The following is a 17,406-nucleotide window of genomic DNA, read 5'->3' as shown; positions in this document are numbered from 1 at the left end:
GAAGTGTTTGCTTTTCTTTTTGGTATGATCTCTTAGAATCTTTTGCATATGTCCCTTAAGTGGACAAGCAAAAAAATAAAGATGTTGCCACCACCCCAAGACCAATTCTTGATCCAAGTAAGTTCTGAAGTAATAGCTAAACTATTCCCCAAATATATCTTTACAAAATAATACCTCTACTGAACTCAAGTTCTTTGCTTTGACTTCATGCTGCTGCCAACTATGAAGAAAACTATGAGGAAAACTGAAGTTCATTAATCCTAGATTTCATAGCTGAAACCTGAAACAGAGCAGAGGGGGAAAAAATAGTAAAAAGGCAATCACTAAACTTCAAGTCTCAGTTGAACGTGCCCCTGACCTGTTGTGGTGGGCTGATCCCAATGATCAGCTTCTCACTCACCCTGCGCCACAGCAAGAGGGGCAAGAGACTCAAAAAGTGCAAAAGCTACAAGAATTTATGGATTGCAATGGATGGGAGAACTAAGCAAAGGGAAAATAGAAAGTGGGGAAGTAAAAAGAAGTGATGCAAAGGTAGTCATACCCCTATTCCCACAGCAGACTGATGCCCAGACCAACAACTGCCTTGGAAAGATTCCCCCTTAGTTATTGCTGAGCATTATGTCAAATGGTGTTGAATTTTCCTTTGGCCAGTTTGGATCAGTGGCCCCAGCTCAGCCTCCTGCTCTCTGGGGACAGAGTGAGGAGCAGAAGCAGCCTTGACACTGTGCACATACAACTCAGCAAACACCCTGCTGTGTTATCAGCCCTGCTTTGGTCACAGACCTCTAACACAGCCCCACACCTGCTCCTACAAGAAAATTAAATTCAACTCCAGCTTCATTACCTTCATTAACCCAGCCAGACCCAGCACACCCAGAAAGTTGAAGGCCATTTCACAGTGAAACTGCAACTCTACAATTAGTACATCTTGTAGAACAGCTGGCTGCTATTCCATATTAAGCTTAAGGTAGAAAGAGATTTAGAATCGTAAGAGGGCTTGGGTTGGAAGGGATTTAAAGATCACCTAGTTCCCAGCTCCCAGCCATGGGCAGGGACACCTTCCACTTGAGCCGTTTGCTGGGGTCCCATCCAGCCTGGCATTAAACACTTTGAGGGATGGGGCATCCACAGCTTTGGGCAACCTGTTCCACTGCCTCACCACCCGCACAGTGAAGAATTTTTTCCATTCAAAACATCTTACTTAAAGCAGCCCAGAGCTACGCCTTCTAAAATATTTCAAAGTTATAAAGAGTAAGCTTTTTAAACTATTTTACACTGCATTTCCTATCTTAGTTGCTGGCTGAAACTGACCTCGATAAAACAAACCTGTTTTACCTCATCTTAAGTAGGTACACACACAGGATGTAAAGTTTTGGTCATTTATTTGGTTATGTCTAAATCCTTAAAAGAACATGGTTAAGGCGAGAGAGAAGCATATTAGTTACAATTCATATAACAAGTAATAAAAAGATTTGAGTATCTGTACACTACTTTAATTAATGCTTACTTACTGACTGATGCCTTGAGCTATATTCAGCTTGGTGGCATTTTTGTGTAAACAGTATTTACTAGAACAAAAAATTAACTAGTACTAGCCTTACTACTAATATGCTATTTCAAATCTACTCTTGCAAACAAAAAGCAGTAAAAATACTCATTTGTCTTAGACATACAAAGCACAGCATTGTCCTGGGTAACAACATGTAGCTTTGCAAGTGATACCTGGTTCCTTTAGTTGCAATGGCTTATACTAGTAGTAAGCTAAATAAAAGACCTACAAAAAGAAGTCATAACACAATTGGAATTTCACATTGTCAAGCATGTAAGGCTGCAAGTTTTACAGTGTGTGAATACACAAGATATGTTGAACGGTGACATTCCCAGCCATTATAGATGCAAATGCTTGATGCAGCATATCTTCTCTCAGCCTCCAGAAAGGCTCATGTGCAGAAGAAAGAGATCACTGAGTTTATTAGCCCAAGTTTAGTGGAATCATCATTATATATATGTACACACACATCCATGGTGCAAGTTTAGACTTCAGGAACAGAGTGATCCATCAGGCTCTTCATGATGCTAGTTGCCATCCTAAAGAAAAGGAAAAGGCATTCAGGTTTGTAAGAACTATAGAAGATCACTCAAGCTTCTGCTCACAGTAGCTTTGTCATGGCCAGTCCTTCAATACAAACCAGAAGCTGGACTTTTCACTCCACTATTTTGGACAAGTTGCTACAGAAAGCTGCATGAAGCAGCACCCTGAGATTAAAGAGAAGCCCACAATACTCAGCATTTCTATTAGCACCTGAGCTGTGTTGTTGGTATCTTTGAGGGTATGGACATGTGTGCAAGCAGAGTACAAGCACAAGGGAATGAAAGCAGAGGGAAAGGTGGCTGATAGACTGAAAACTGCTTTCTAGAAAGAGGATACCGAGCCAAGGGCGTCTCCTTTTCATTTACCCAAAAAAAAGAGTCAATTACACCTGAAGCATTATTAATGTCTAGCAACTTCAAAAGTATTTTTGCAAGGGCAGATTTAGTTGTAGAAAGCAATTGTTTCCAAAGGATTAGGAAGAAACCCGAAACTATCCTGCCCAGAATCACTTTTATGCCACAGGAATTACTTGCAGTACAAACAACATTTTAGTTAAAAGGTAACAAATACTTCTAGTATTCAGTTCTTAGAAATTCAGGCTTAGTCAAAAGAAGTTTAGAAAAGGTTTTTTCCAGAAAGGAATAGGCAAAGGATCATCACAAACATAGAATAGGTTAAAAACAGTACCACCACACACCAATTTGACAAAAACATCAGAAAAAACAAATTTTCAGGCATCCTCACCCCTCCTCCAGTCTTCAAGTAAAGTTTGTAATTAGGTATGAATCATGAGTACACTTTCTAGTACACTGTCCACTGGATTATAAATAACACCATGGCTGCTTTGTATTACCTACCTCTTTATTATATAGTCATAAATACTGGAAGGCATGACAGTGATGGTCACTACATTTCCAGCTGTTGCCAAGATGTCTGCAACCTGCGAGTCCTGTCAGTAAACAAGAAGTCATATGAGCAACACAACTCAAGCTGACTAAGAAAGCAGTGGTTCAAGAGCTTTTTCTAGACCCATTTCACGTGGCTTTGAGACCCCCTCAACTCCTTGTTTGGAGCACTCAACCTTCAGGACAAATCACTGAAACTGCAATGCCACTTCACAGATGCTTGGTTATGAGTATCCTGCATGAACTGACTAGAGAAGGGACACAGATGTCATACGCATTTCCTTCTAAACTTTGATGCAGGCTGGAAGGAGGAAACTTCCCTTTGTTTTGCCTGCAAGGCTGGACTACAGATAAAAACAGAGGGCAGCCTTGCCAGGTAGAGGCAGAGAGAATGAGAATGAGCTGCCCTGACAACCAACACAAAACTGCATAGAGGCCTAAAACATCTGTCTCTCCTGTCAAGTTAAATCATGACTGAAGTTTTTATTTTATGAACACTAAACAATATATTACAACCTTTTCTCTCTCTCCAAACACACTACACAAACATAAAAAGCTCACAGCTATCCACACCCCACACATAGTAGTTATTTTACCTTCAACCCAATTACATTCTGGCCATTAATTTCACAGATGTTGTGCTCTGTCAGAAGTCCATTTCTTGCAGCAGAACTGTCCTTCACTATTGAGGTTATTTTTCCATTCTTGAATATAAAACCAACATGTCCTGTGCTGTCCTTATGCATGGTAATGATTCGTTCAAATGGTCTAAAATATTTAAAATAAAAATCTTCAGTCTACAAAACCACAGAAAAAAAACACTTTACATTTTAGCATCTTTAGCTTATAAAAAAGTAATTGTACTCTAAGGGACTCATATTTTCTATAATGAAAAGTTGTTGGGTTTGACTTCATTTTGTTAATATTGTTGTATTAAAATATAATTGTTTATAAACCTTACATGTTTTCCCTGTTCTACAGATGTTTCACCATCTGGATCAATAACAATACAAAAATCCCACACAACATCCACCCACCCACCACCTCAATCAAACAAATATCCACTAAAAATGAAGTTCTCTACAAACATTACAAGGTCAATAAAACAGTGCAGGCAGTTTTAACAACTGCAGGTAGACTACAGGATTCTGAGAGCACAAGGCTTCCTCAACAACATTTCTGCTGTCCCCAACTGCTTTGGGGACAATAAACCTTTAAATTGTGTCTTAAAAAGGCAGTAGGTATAGGAAGAGGGTGCCATATTGAGCACAGAAGCAGTAGACAGAGCATGGAATCTACTGCCACAGTGCTTTAATTCAGTGCTTGAAGTAACTGCCCCAATCAAAGCAACTGCCCTCCACTGAGTCAGGCTTGGTTCTTAAGCAGGAAAGAACATGGAAAAAGCGTTGAGTCATAAACTCAGTCACACGAAGTATCATCTGTCTTCTTGCAGCCTACAAGCCTTATGTTCAATCTGACCTGTTGTTACTACATACAGTGAGCTACAAGATCATTATTTAAAAAACATATTGGGTCATCAAGCATGCTTAAAACTGGCATTAATTCCTATGTAAGCAACAGAGTTCACAAGAAAAGCTATCATGCTACATAAAATGCAAATGTATTAATAATACAGCAAACATTTTGTTACTTTTATTGTTGACTTTCACTAATACTAAATGAAAAAAATAGCATCTGAAAAAAAGCACAGAACTCTTCAGAGTTTAAATTTAACTTGTGCCATCTCTCACTCACTAGTTTATCTTGGAAAAATGTTACGCCTCATCATACCCAGGAAGTTTACAAGTTAGGAACCATTTTGATTGCTCCGGTCAAAAGGGAACATTTCTGATCTTTATTACTGAAGCACATGGACAAGCAGATTTTGTTAAACCTCCTCAAACAAGGGGAGACCCAAACCCCTCAGAATTATCCAGTGATGGATTATGGCAAATCCTTATCTGCAGCTGGCTTTACCTGTCCCGAATGATCATTGAAATCCTTTCTGCAGAAGCCTGTTTCAGAACTTTATGTGCTTTATCAGAACTCCATCCTGCACAGTTTTCACCATTGATCTGCAGAACTTGGTCCCCAAACCGCAGACCAGCAAGGGATGCTGGAGAGTTTGCCTGCACTAACTGGACAAATATACCCTAAAAAAGAGGGGGAAAAAAGGGAGGGGAGGAGAAGAGGAAGTTCTTGCTTAAAGATGAAGACCAGTCACAGAACACATGGTCTCTAAAGTTTCCCATTCTACAACAATATCAGCCAAACAGACAAGACAGAAGGACTTGCTAATTATCTCTTCTTAAGGGGCACTTTTGAAATCTCAATCTGTTTCTAGATGTATTTAACAGTCTGACAGATACTTAATGTAAGAACAAAGTTAAAAAACAAGCAAATCTATCTAGATATCTAAATATTAAAAATGAAAAAAAATATGAGTATAACATTACAGTCTTAAGCAAAGGGGTAAATACTTGTCTATGTTAACAGGTGTTAAAAAACTCTTTCTAGTGAAACTACTCCTAAAAACAAAGTAAAGACTATCAAAGCAAATTATAAATAATACCTTGGGAGAGGGGGGTGTTAAAAAAAAAAACACCACCTCATGCTATTTTAAGAAAACCCCATTTACTGCATTAGAAGAACTACAGAAAAGTATTTTAACCCTACATGCTACCTGCAGTACAAATTTTTTAAAACATTTATATTAAATGGCTTAAATGGTTTAAGCACCTTTTACAAAAAAAGGAGATACTTCTATACTGTGGGCAGTTATTACATACTGCTGAACATCAAGTACTGCCCAGTATTTCCACAAAGGTAGAGACAAGCAGTTCTGAACTAATAAAAAGTATCACAGCAACTATGCAAGGACAAGTTCACACTCTAAAGTGAAACAAAAAATATTCTATGTATTTTTCAAATCTTATAAAACACAAGGCATTAAACCACAGCTGTAAATTCAGCTTCTAGTCCAGAGAGCTGGAAATCTAATTACAAGTCTAATGAAGGACTTCAAAATTCTGGTAATAGATAAGAAACCGTTATACAGAAGACTATTTTGTGACCACTTCCTAACTTCACTACTAATATAGTCCAGCAGTAAAACCTCTAGAGGCAAAAGCAACTTCTACACTTACATTATCAACAGCCTTAAGGCGAAGTCCAATTCTGCCATCTTGATCTTTACACAGAATTGCTTCACGGATGCCTTGCTTAATTTCTGCTCTGCGAATTCCAATATCGTTTCCAGTCACTGGAGCTACCATGTAATTAGTAGAAGGTCGTGTTACCAGTTGCTGATTAAAACAAAACAGCCAGACAATTTAGTTTCAACTTTTAGGAATAGCTAAATGTCAGTTTGTATGAAATGATATTTTAAAAAACAATACACAAAATAAGCCACAACACCAGGTCTCCCCCACCCCCTCCCAACATTGGAAATGGACTACTCAGTTTCAGAACAGACTAAAATAGGCACCGCATCTTAAATAAGTCACCTCTCAGTCGAGTATGGTACTTAAGGCAAATAATAATCTGCTCTCTAGAATGCTAGATACACATTTAGTCTTTACACTTTTGTTTTCTCAAATATGCTTGACTGGTACCTACACCCTGTGGCTGAGCAGCTGCTGTCACTGCCAAGTTTCTCTGCACCTCTTCCTCATTGAGGCTCAGGCCCATATACTGAGAAAGTTCTGGATACAACCTGGGGTACAAGCCTACAGGAGAAAAACAAAACAAAAATCAACACAACAGTTGGTTTAAAAGAAGGAGCAGTTAACTGCTTGCACATGCACAATTACTTCAACAAATCTTGTGCTTTTGTAATTATTAATTGGAAAATTATGACAAAGACCCACTTGACTCAGAATTGTTATTCTTGCCAGGTTCAGAAGAGTAACCAGACAAGCAGCACTTCTGAGATAAAGAACTTAACGGGAGAACTTTCAGTTTCAGTTACTCTATCCACCCTTTACATCACAAACAACAATAGACACATGGTGACATGCTCCAAAACCAACATTGTGCTCATTGCGTAAGGACACGCTCTTAAACTCTACAACTTCGGGGCAATTAGTGGAGAACTGCTCTCTTCCCCACCCCCAAACCAGGTGGGCTGAGGAACACACACAGAGACCTTCTACCAAGTTCAAAACAGCAAGAGGCATTCATGCCAAGGATATTCCAGATCTGAGGCATGGGAAGGTTTCTGCAGAAGCCTCGTGTCTTCATGAGAAAGCAGCTGCCATTTTGTCACAGCTTCAAACTGAAGGGGCTTTATACATGCCTCTCGACAAGACAAAAAGCAGACACTCCTTAAAACATCCCTCAATACCCAAGCATAGGAAAGCACAAGGAGTGGGAGGAAAAGAAGCTGAACTGACAGACTTGTCAGACCTTGAAGCTGAACAACTCTGGAAATAAACTTTATATTGCTCTGACAATCCACAGATCATTAACTGGTGCCATCTAACAAGGGCCAGTTATGAGAACTCTTAAGAGTCCCCCTGACATTCTCACTAAATGAGTGGGGACAGAAAAAGCTGCTGGGAGAGAGAGGCAGTGGAAAGAAGGGCTTCAGAAGCAACCAGACTCCCCAGTACACAAGGCTTAGGTTTCTAGGGCTCATTTATGGGTATGAATGTACAAACCCAGCTATTTTAAGAGTCCATGTCTGACCAGCAACAGAAAGTAACTTTTCTGGGAAGGAGCAAAGGTCAATGCAAGGTGAATGCCAGTATAAACAAGAGATTTTTTTTGCTGTTTAACATGCTGCTTTGCATGAGAGCAGTCTGATCATATTTCTGGACTAATCCAGAAGCTTATAGCTTCATCAATATTGATTTAAAAGCTTTTGATGAATAAATTTTCTATTTTTGCTTGTTTTTTCAAGCAAGCCTCTAGGATTACACACGACACAGCACAAGATTTCTGCAGCTACACAATTCTTCTGTTTTGTCTTTACTACACCAGATGCATCTCTGCTGGCTGAATTAAATTCTCATTTAAAACAGAGAGCGCTCAAAATAATGAAACACATAGCAGAACACAAAACTCTTGACATTGTGTAGTCTCCTGTTTCTGACAGAAAAGGAGCATTTCCAGTGGGTCTGGCATATCCTATAGGTGATAGGGATATAGTGAATCATTAATCTTTCACTTGGGATATATTGAATGATTAATCATTCTTCAGTCACAGAATTCCAGAGCAATTCACACACAAACTGATGTCAAAATTATGTTTTGGTTCCTGCTTTCCAAATACATGCAGGAGAATTCAAACTATGGACAGCAGTAAAAATGTTATCGAGACTGCTGAAGCAAACTCAAATCTGGTCTGGTGAGGTTAGGCCAGGTAAGTACCTAATCCAGATAGGATCTACCAGAGACAACTCTGGTGAGCTATGCAACCATCTGCCTTAAAGTCATCTTAGACACAGAAACACCCAGAGAGAACTGGAGACAAAGTTCCATCCACCAAACTTTAATATCTGATCAAGCAGCACTCCTGACCACCGTTCCAGCACTGCTACTGGTCTTGCTGGTTAACAGGCTTTAGGCCTTTTAGACCAGGAATAATTTACTAAAGCAGAGGTCTAACCCCAAACATACCTGTGCATCTTTGTGGATGTACACGTGCATGGGAGAAAAGGAGAAAGTACAAGTACAAATCATTCAGCTTTAAATTTGATGGATTTCCCACCACACATCTGATTACAAAATCTGCTGCAAGCTTTATGTTGGTTGCACAACAAGATTAAGTGCCAGCTTCCTGGGCACTTGTTGACAGATATTTGTGTCAAAGCAAACTCAGTGTAGCGAAAAGACTCTGACTCACGCTGTCCTCTAAAGCTTACAAATACATATGTGATAAATAAGGACAACTAAGTGTCGGAGGTAAGAGCTAACAGAGCCCAAAGGCACCAACATCAAATCTTGTTATGGTAGGCTCACTTGGAAAAGGCTGCAAAAAGAGAAGGGCGACTCCTTGCCACAACTTCCTTTTATAAGCAAACACTGGTTTTTGACTCCTATAGCACCTTACCAAGGTGGGTGTTAGCATTTACAAAATGGAAATGTAAACAGGATAACATTTATTTCTCTTTGTAAATAGGGTAACATATTTATAGCTATTTTTGACTGTACTGTTACTAAATAACTTCAGGATTTTGTAACTGCTTTCCACAACATTATCCATAGGATACTGTGTAGTACATGAGCTTACCTCCATCACAAGGAATTGGAGCAGAAGCTTCAGACAAGATTGCTGGATTAGCTGGATTTGAAGAAAAGGCAGTCTGAGCCTAAAAGCAAAGAAACTCACATTTGTTAGCTTGTATAAGAAAAATAAATCTTAAGTATGCAGGCAGGAGACTCAGTATTTTCTTTTTTTCTTGTACATGCTAATTACTACTCATCTTGAAGTAATGAAGTCAAACTTTTTATGTGAAATAAATAGCTTCAATACAACATGCTGTAATAGTATCAGAACTACTTTGGCAGATGAACTCATATCTTCCTCAGAGACAAAGCTACAGTGATAATGCAGAAAGGCTTTCCTGTCAAGCTGTTCTATTTACATCATCAAGCAAGTTAAAAAGCCTTAAAGGAAACATTACCTTTGTCCAAAAAAGCTTACAAAAAAGTTTTAAGGTGTGACTTTTAGCAAAGTGTTTCATAATTACTTTTTTCAGCTAGATAGCAGCAGTTTTACTTCTTCACACCATTTACAGACATTGTTAGTGAGATCCATAGCTCTTTTGGGGTGTCAAGTTCCACGCAATCCAGTGCTACTAGTATGTCTTCTGAAAGAATCAGACCAAGATGATTTTTCTACAGCCACTACAGTGAACACATTAAACTTTATTTCTATATTGCTGACTGGCTTACTTTATTAAGTCCTCTTATATTTGTGAGTCAGTTTCCTTCCTTCTCAATACCTCAACTCTATTTTTTGGCCTTGTGTGTTCATGACCAGTGAAAAATACAGCCTTATAGAGGCCTCCTAAGCATGATGGAAATAGCTATTCCAGTAACTTTCCTGAGGTTGAATGTCAAAGGGGCGGGGGGGCAGGGGGAGGAAGTACTCAATGTACAGTGAAACGTTACCCTGAACAGGACACAAATTTTCTAACACAACTTGACAGTCAAATTACTTCATGATGTTAAGGAAATGCTTTAAAATAGAAAACTTCTCAGTCCTTTACACCCCAGGAAGTTGTCTTTAAAAAAAGGTTTCACAGCAAGAATGAGTCATTATTTAGAAATATCACGTGTATTTAGAAGCACAGGCTCCAACTCAAATGATGGACAAAAAGAGCAGGTTAGAATAATATTTAATGTAACAAGTCTGTTTGTTTTAGCCAGCAGTCATTTGAATCTTAGTCACTCATTGCAGATACAGACGTCTTTCAGCACTCTGCCCCCTCTTCTCCTAAGAATGCTCTCAGACTTATTTAAAGAGACAGCATTTTTACAATGCATTCTTTGGGAGAAGAAAGTAATTTAGCCTTTTATACCAGCAGGTCAAGGGAGGTGATTCTGCCTCTACTCAGCCCTTGTGAGACCCCACCTGGAGTGCTGTGTCCAGCTCTGGAATCCCCAGCATGGGAAAGACATGAACCTGTTGGAGCAGGCCCCAAAGAAATGATCACAGAAGCAATCAGAAGATGAAACACCTCTGAGCTGGAGCTGTTGGGCCTGGAGAAGAGAAGCCTACAGCAGCCTTCCAATACTAAAGGGGGCTTATAAGAAAGATGGTGACAGACCTTTTAGCAGGGCCTGTTGCAATAGGACAAGGGATACAGGTTTTAAACTAACAGAGGGTTAGATTTAGACCAGATATGAGAAACAAGTTTTTCAAAATGAGGGTGGTGAAGCACTGGAATAGGTTGTCCAGAGAGGTGTCAGATGCCCCATCCTTGAAGACATTTAAGGTCACGTTGGGACATTAAAGGCTTTGAGCAAAATGATGGAATTGAATATGTCCCTGCTTGTTGCAGAGGACTTTTATCCAAACTATTCAGTGATCCTATGAAAAGTATCAGTGAAAATGGAATGGCTTACTGATTACATTTATGACAATTTTCAACTGTAATATATAAACTCTAGCAGTTGGTCAATAAAAGGCCAGAGGAGCACGTTCTTGGCTCCAGGTTACTCAATTTTTCGTTCAGCATTGCCAGACTGCAGATAAAGGACTGTGGTTACATAAGAAGAAGGGAGTGGGAGGACACAATCAGGAGCAATCCCAACACAGCACCCACAATTTCAAAAGCCCCATCCCACACATACAAACACAGATGAGACAGGGCACTGCATTTTGGGATAGCACAGGAGAGTTAAGAAGCTGTTCCAGTAGTTTGCTTGATGGCTTCCCAATGAAAACAGCAATGACACAAGCACCAGCCACCTTAAAACACACTATAACTTCTTGCTGTTGTTTAAACCAGGAAGGAGTGCAGGTTAAGTTCAGGAAAAGATAAAATGTGGAAGAAAGTAAGAAAACTCCTTGTGAAATACATCCACATCAAACTTCTCATAGACTTTTTAATCCATTCAAGTGTTTTTCATTATTTTGTTTCACAGATATGTTTTTAGTCCTCATCATGTCTAATAATAAAACTACCAATATTCTTACACATAAAGGGTTTTGCACAAAGGTGATAATCTTGGATGTACTGTGAGAACTGATCAGTACCATGAAATAGCCAGAGGACATGTCTGATTCCAGATGGCATTAAGACGGCCAGTGCTTTTTTTTTTTTTTTTGTGCTCAAACGACCACAAAAACTTTCTGCCACAGAGTTGGACACTGAGAATGAGATGCAGCAGATTTATTCGTTCAGTCATGAAGTCAGAGCTGAAGTATATGAAGAGATCGACTATATTTGTCTACTTAAGACCATGTATCTATACTTCAAAAAACCCAAACATATTAAGGACAAATGAACACAAATGAATAGATAAAGCAAAATAAATATATTCAGGTGGTAAATAAGCATTAATCATATCAGATCAAGCTACAAAGTAAACAGGTTGTCTTTTCCCTTTCAGAGTGAGACAGTAAAACAAGTTCTCAACTACAATAAGTCTCCCCTTTCCTGGATTAAATATCAGATAAATTGTCATCAAAACTCATAGTTTTTAAAGTCCTCCATACCTGAATAACTTTGTCCACCTTCAGATCTTCTAGGGAAGGATAGAGAGACATTTTGATGAAGTCCTACTGGGCAAAGGGCACACTAGAAAAAAAAATCAAATGGGAAAGCAAATAAACAACAGGATTAGCTTTCAGATATTTACTGAGTTTAACTCGTTTTGTTTTGTTTTTTCCCTTTTAAACAAATTAACCAGACTAAGTACTAATCAAGTGTTCTGTGACCTGCCAGTCAGCAGTAAAGATATCTGGCATTACAGATGAATTCCATTAAGACTACCCATTTAATCTGTTATCAATAGCAGCCTTTGGCTAATAGGCTTTATTTAATATACTTAGCACTGGCAAAGTTTAGATCTCAATGAAGAGAAAACCTACACAGAGCAAAACATTTCACAGGAAGCAAAGAAAGACTTTAGGAGGCCAAGATGCAATTACGATGAGGGTTAGGAGGGAAAACCTAATCATTCTTGTCCCAACAGGAACAGTATTTTACATTCAACCGTGGAAGCTTCCACTCTGTCTAAAACATTTAAACACTTTCAACACTTCTAATATTCCACTGACCTGCTTTTGGCTGGGATAGAGCTAATGTTCTTCCTAGTGCTGTGTTTTGGATTTAGGATGAGAATAACACACTAGTTGTTTTAGTTGTTGTTAAAAAGTGTTTATACTAAGTCAAGGGCTTTTCAGTTTCTCATGCCCTGCCAGTGAGAAGGCTGGAGAGGCACAAAGAGTGGGAGGGGACAAGCCAGGACAGCTGACCTAAACTAGCCAAAGGGATACCATGCTCCGTATGCTCATGTGGCATCATGCTCAGTATATAAACTGGGGGAAAACCTGGCCAAAGGCATGGGCATTGGTCAGCAAGTGGTGAGCAGTGGCAATGTGTACCACTCATTTTATATATTCCAACTACCTTTTTTTTTTTCTTCCTTTTCTGTAACATTAAACTATCCAATTACACCAACCCATGACTTCTCACTTTACTCTTCTGATTCTTTCCCTCCATCCTGCTGGGGCAGGGGGAATCAGCAAGCAATTTTGTGGTCCTCAGTTTTAGGCTGGAACTAAATAATGAAATCCAGCAAGAGGCCACTAGACAGACCTTGGCTTCCTATCTCCATTTGCAACACATTAATTGCAGCAAGAGACCTGTAACAACTAAGAAGATTCAGTCAGTGGTGAGTTTCAAAACATAGAAATTCCAGGCTGGCTGTCATGTGATGTTCAGAGAGCCCCTGTGACAACTTATCAGGAAGTTAAAAAAAAAAAAAAAAGAAGGAAAAAACCCCAAACCCTAAGCAAAACCAAAAAAAAAAAAAAAAAAAAAAAACCAACAAAAAAAAAAACCCAAACCACTTCACATGATACTCTAAGGCACCATGCTGACATCCAACTCTCCTAGAATCAGTCATCTGAGGCTTCAGGAAATTCCATTTTTCCAGAGCTCCTTAACTCACACTCTCACTGAGATCAGCTGAAATTCTGAAACCCACAATAAAATATTCCACATCAGTATATGGGAGTATTTCAGTGAGAGGGATGGAGAGGGACATAAGCAGAAGACAACAAAATGTGATACAGTTTTGCAAGTCACAAAAGGTACTAAAAACATAGTTAACACAGAAGTTTTGTTAAAGGTTTTTGGTTTGAGGATTCATTTTCTCATTCAAAGAAAAGAGGTTCTTATTAAAGTAGCAATTTAGCAAAAATTTCAGACTACAAGTGACCATTGCATAAATCCTTGAGCTATTGCTTCTTTAAGTGCAGACACAAAGTCCATTTCTAAACGAGCACCACACACACAGATGCCTAATGTGATACTGCAGTAACACAATAGACATCTCTTCATATTACACTAAACTCATCAACAGCTTTTATGTTTGTTCAGCAGTGCCCAACAGCTCCAGTATCATGTCAAACTGCAATTAAAACTTCAAAAAACCATGCTCTAAATGTGACAGAGATCTAAACTGTAAACACGTGGTCTGTTATATTACAACAATTAACTGCCACTGACTTTTTGGATTAATTGTTGCAACTCCATCAAACATAGTTAAAGCCTGGAAACTATAACACATGCATTTAAGGTCAGTTTGAAGTTCTGTTTTAATCCAGTATCAACCTGAAACAATGAAATGCTTTTGCTCATCCAAAATGGGTAATAGCAAATATAAGCCAAAGCCCTTGTCAGGTAAGTGGTTCCTGGATGCTCCATTCTGCTGCTCACACCAGTCAAGGCACACACAGCATCGGACTCGGCATCTCCTTCTGTGCTACAGCAGCCCTGGTAGATTCAGGTGCTGGTCCTAGCACTGTCACATGTTCAGAGTCAGCACATCCCTGGCAGCAAGCAGCAAGAGAGGGCAGGCCAAGGACAGTGTGTTCCCAAAGGAGTCACCCCACTGCAGGGTGACGAGAGGCGCAACAGCAGCACTTTCCAGGTGATGATCTTGGCATCCACAGAGCTGCAGAGCACAGCACAGAGAGTGCCAGGTCCCCTGCCCCAGTGACCAACTTCCACAGAACACCCCGGGCAGATTTATTTCTCCTCCACAGACCAGTCTCTGCACAGTTACTTGGTTACCTGGCAACCTCAACCTTCTGCTAGTTTATAAAGAGGAGCACAGTGCTTTCTGTAGAAAAGCATTAGCAAATACTAGTGTTTTACTAAAGCTAAACAAATACTAGTGTTCAAATTGTATAAGACAACACTCCAGAAGTTTATTCTGCCCCTTGACAACCCCCTCAGCCTCCCCTTCCCAGCCAAGGGTTAACAAACCCAAGTGTTTGTCACAAAGGCTGGCTGGCTAGGCTGGCTTCCTTGCAATAAACTCACCAGTTCCTCGTTTTGGTTTTCCAACTAAATAGCCAGAGGAACAGTGAACAGTCACCACTGTAACTGCATTCACTGAGCTCATAACTTTGCATATGGTAACAAAATACCCCCCCATTAGATAATGTGAGAGCCATAAGAATATTGCATTTAGTTTAAAAAAGGATTGTTAAGTAACAATTGATACCATCAGGGTCTACGGGTAATTGCATGAAGAACTTGTCCACGACTTCTGTACAATGTTATTCACAATATAAACATGAATTTCAGCTGGTGCTGTAACGGCTTTAGGCACTAGGGAGTGGATACCACAAAACGTGAGTCACTATAACCTCCTCTTCTCAAAAAATCTACAGCAACATCAGAATCACTTTCCCCAATAATTTCCATACTGTGAGGAGACCAAGTGTTTAGGGACGTAGAAATGAAAACAAAACGAAAGGCACGGGGCAGGAGCTGTAACTCATCTGGCGAAACCCGGCAGTAAAGACCTCGCCCCCTCTTCAGTATACTTGGCTGGAAATTCTGACTGCCCTGCCAGCACGTCCCACTAAGGAGATCCTGTTTGCCAAAGGGAAGTACCGGGCCACCGATCGGAGAGGTATGAAAGGCGTCACTCGTGACACCCCGAGCCTGCCAGCAGGAAGTCTCGGAGGTGGGAGTGATCCCGAACTGCTTTCGGTGGCGTGGCTGGGAGGAGACGGGCTTCTCGACGCAATCTTCAGGTCGGAAAACATGAACAAAACACAGCAGGATGGTCCTGCTAAACCCCAGTCTGGCCAGCCTGTAGTGACTGCAGTCTTTGAAAGCACCAGCAGCCAATACTGGGGGGAACAAAACAAAAAACGCCCCCTCCATATGTCTTCCTCCTGTAGCCCGTGGAAAAAGTACAGCAGGCCACAGTGATGGCACCTATAGTGGAACACTGGCTCCCACTTTCAGAAATTAGAAGCTTATGAGCCTCGAAATTCATCTTTAAAGCAGATCGAGGACAACACTTCCCGAAGGTCAGGCTGAGACATCACGAACCGAGGAACGGTTTCGTAAGACGCGTTCTCCACTACTAACTCAGTATTTCCCTTCTGATACATATCTAATTAGCCGGGGAGCAATTGCCCTCATTGTGCGCTCAGCTCGGAAACCTGCTGCCTCCATGTCAGACCTGAAGCAGGGCTCGCCTGCCTGAAAAGGCCCGTCCTATCACTCCACTGCTGCAGCACCTTTCAGCCCGTCACAAGAGAACTTAATACAAATGCCCGAGCCTCCCCCGTACAGCGACCGCGGAGCCCCAAGGAGGGGCCAGAAGGCGCTCCCAAACCCGAGGGCCGGGCACAGACAGTCACAGAGGGCCTTAGCCAGGCGCTGCTTTCCCTGCCCGCGGGCGGAGGAGCCCCCCCTCCCCCGGGCCGGCAGCGCCCCGAGCCCGGCTGAAGCCTCCCCCCGGCCGGCTGCGGGGAGCGGCGGCCGCGCAGGAGCACGACACGGCTCGGCGGCTGGAGCGGGCACCCACACCGCCCTCGCAAGCAGCACAGCGGGGCCGCCTCGGCGCCGGCCGCCCCCTCCCCGCTCCGCCATGCCCGGCCCGCAGCCCCCCGCCCCGAGGAGCGCACAAAGGGCCGCGGGGAGGGGGCCCCGCCCGCCGGCCCCTAGCTTACCTCCGGCCTAGGGGCTTGTTGGCTGCCGTCCGTCGGGGCCCGCAGTACGGAGAGGGGCGGCGGGAGCGGCTCCCCTGGATCCCGGCAGTGCCGCTAGGAAGGGAGCGGGGGCGGTGGCGGAACTGGCCCGGCCCCGCGCATGCTCCGGCGGCGGCGGGGAAGGGGCCGGGGCCGGGGCCGGGGCCGGGGCTGGGTTTGGCTGCCGGCGGCTGTGGGGCGGTCGGGGGCGACCGGGGTCGTGGTGTCCTCGGTCCCTTCTGGCCGCTTGTTTCACGTAGAATCTTGGAATCATCAAGGTTGGAAGAGATCTTCAACATCATCCAGTCCATTCGTCTACCTGGCACTACCGCTGTAACCCCTGAAGCACATCCCCCAGTGCCAGATCCAGACGCCTCTAACACCTCCAGGATGGTGACTCCACCACCTCCCTGGACAACGTATTCCAGTGCATGACCACTGTTACAGTGAAAAAAATTTTATAATATCTGATCTGAGTCTTCCCTGTTTCAGTTTAGGGCCATTTGCTCTGTTTCCGTCACGGCAGACACGGCAGAAGAGACCGGCCCCCACCTCAGCGCAACCTCCAGTCAGGGAACTGTAGAGACTAAGGCCTTAGACTCATTTGTGTGCCTTTATTAATTGATAGCTGCCGTCTTCATGGAGAAAAAGTACAATTTTCTGCTCATTTTCCTACTTTTTTTATTTTTTCTGCTGTAATAAAGCACACTCCACTAATGGCCTCGTTG

General features: G+C 41.8%; 1 protein-coding gene across 3 annotated transcripts; it reads right to left on the bottom strand.

The window, feature by feature from the left end:
- Positions 1 to 1,365: 1,365 nt before the first annotated feature.
- SDCBP (syndecan binding protein) lies at positions 1,366 to 16,801 on the bottom strand. 3 transcript variants are annotated; one of them, XM_059860995.1, is made up of 9 exons: positions 16,661 to 16,801; positions 12,170 to 12,251; positions 9,233 to 9,311; positions 6,616 to 6,725; positions 6,144 to 6,302; positions 4,975 to 5,150; positions 3,594 to 3,765; positions 2,950 to 3,041; positions 1,366 to 2,088 (listed from the first exon to the last, which is right to left on the bottom strand). In XM_059860995.1, exons 2-9 carry the CDS (start codon positions 12,218 to 12,220, stop codon positions 2,034 to 2,036), a joined length of 894 nt encoding a protein of 297 aa, XP_059716978.1. In that variant the 5' UTR covers positions 12,221 to 12,251; positions 16,661 to 16,801; the 3' UTR covers positions 1,366 to 2,033. The 3 variants fall into 3 exon arrangements, with proteins under 3 accessions (XP_059716978.1, XP_059716986.1, XP_059716987.1); XM_059861003.1 differs by lacking the exon at positions 16,661 to 16,801 and adding an exon at positions 12,734 to 12,754; XM_059861004.1 differs by lacking the exons at positions 9,233 to 9,311; positions 12,170 to 12,251; positions 16,661 to 16,801 and adding an exon at positions 8,620 to 8,640.
- Positions 16,802 to 17,406: the final 605 nt, after the last annotated feature.

Source organism: Haemorhous mexicanus, chromosome 1 (genome assembly GCF_027477595.1).
Source record: "Haemorhous mexicanus isolate bHaeMex1 chromosome 1, bHaeMex1.pri, whole genome shotgun sequence".
Classification (NCBI taxonomy): Eukaryota; Metazoa; Chordata; class Aves; order Passeriformes; family Fringillidae; genus Haemorhous; species Haemorhous mexicanus.
The sequence above is the reverse complement of the archived record's forward strand: the minus strand, read 5'-3'. Positions and strand labels throughout refer to the sequence as shown.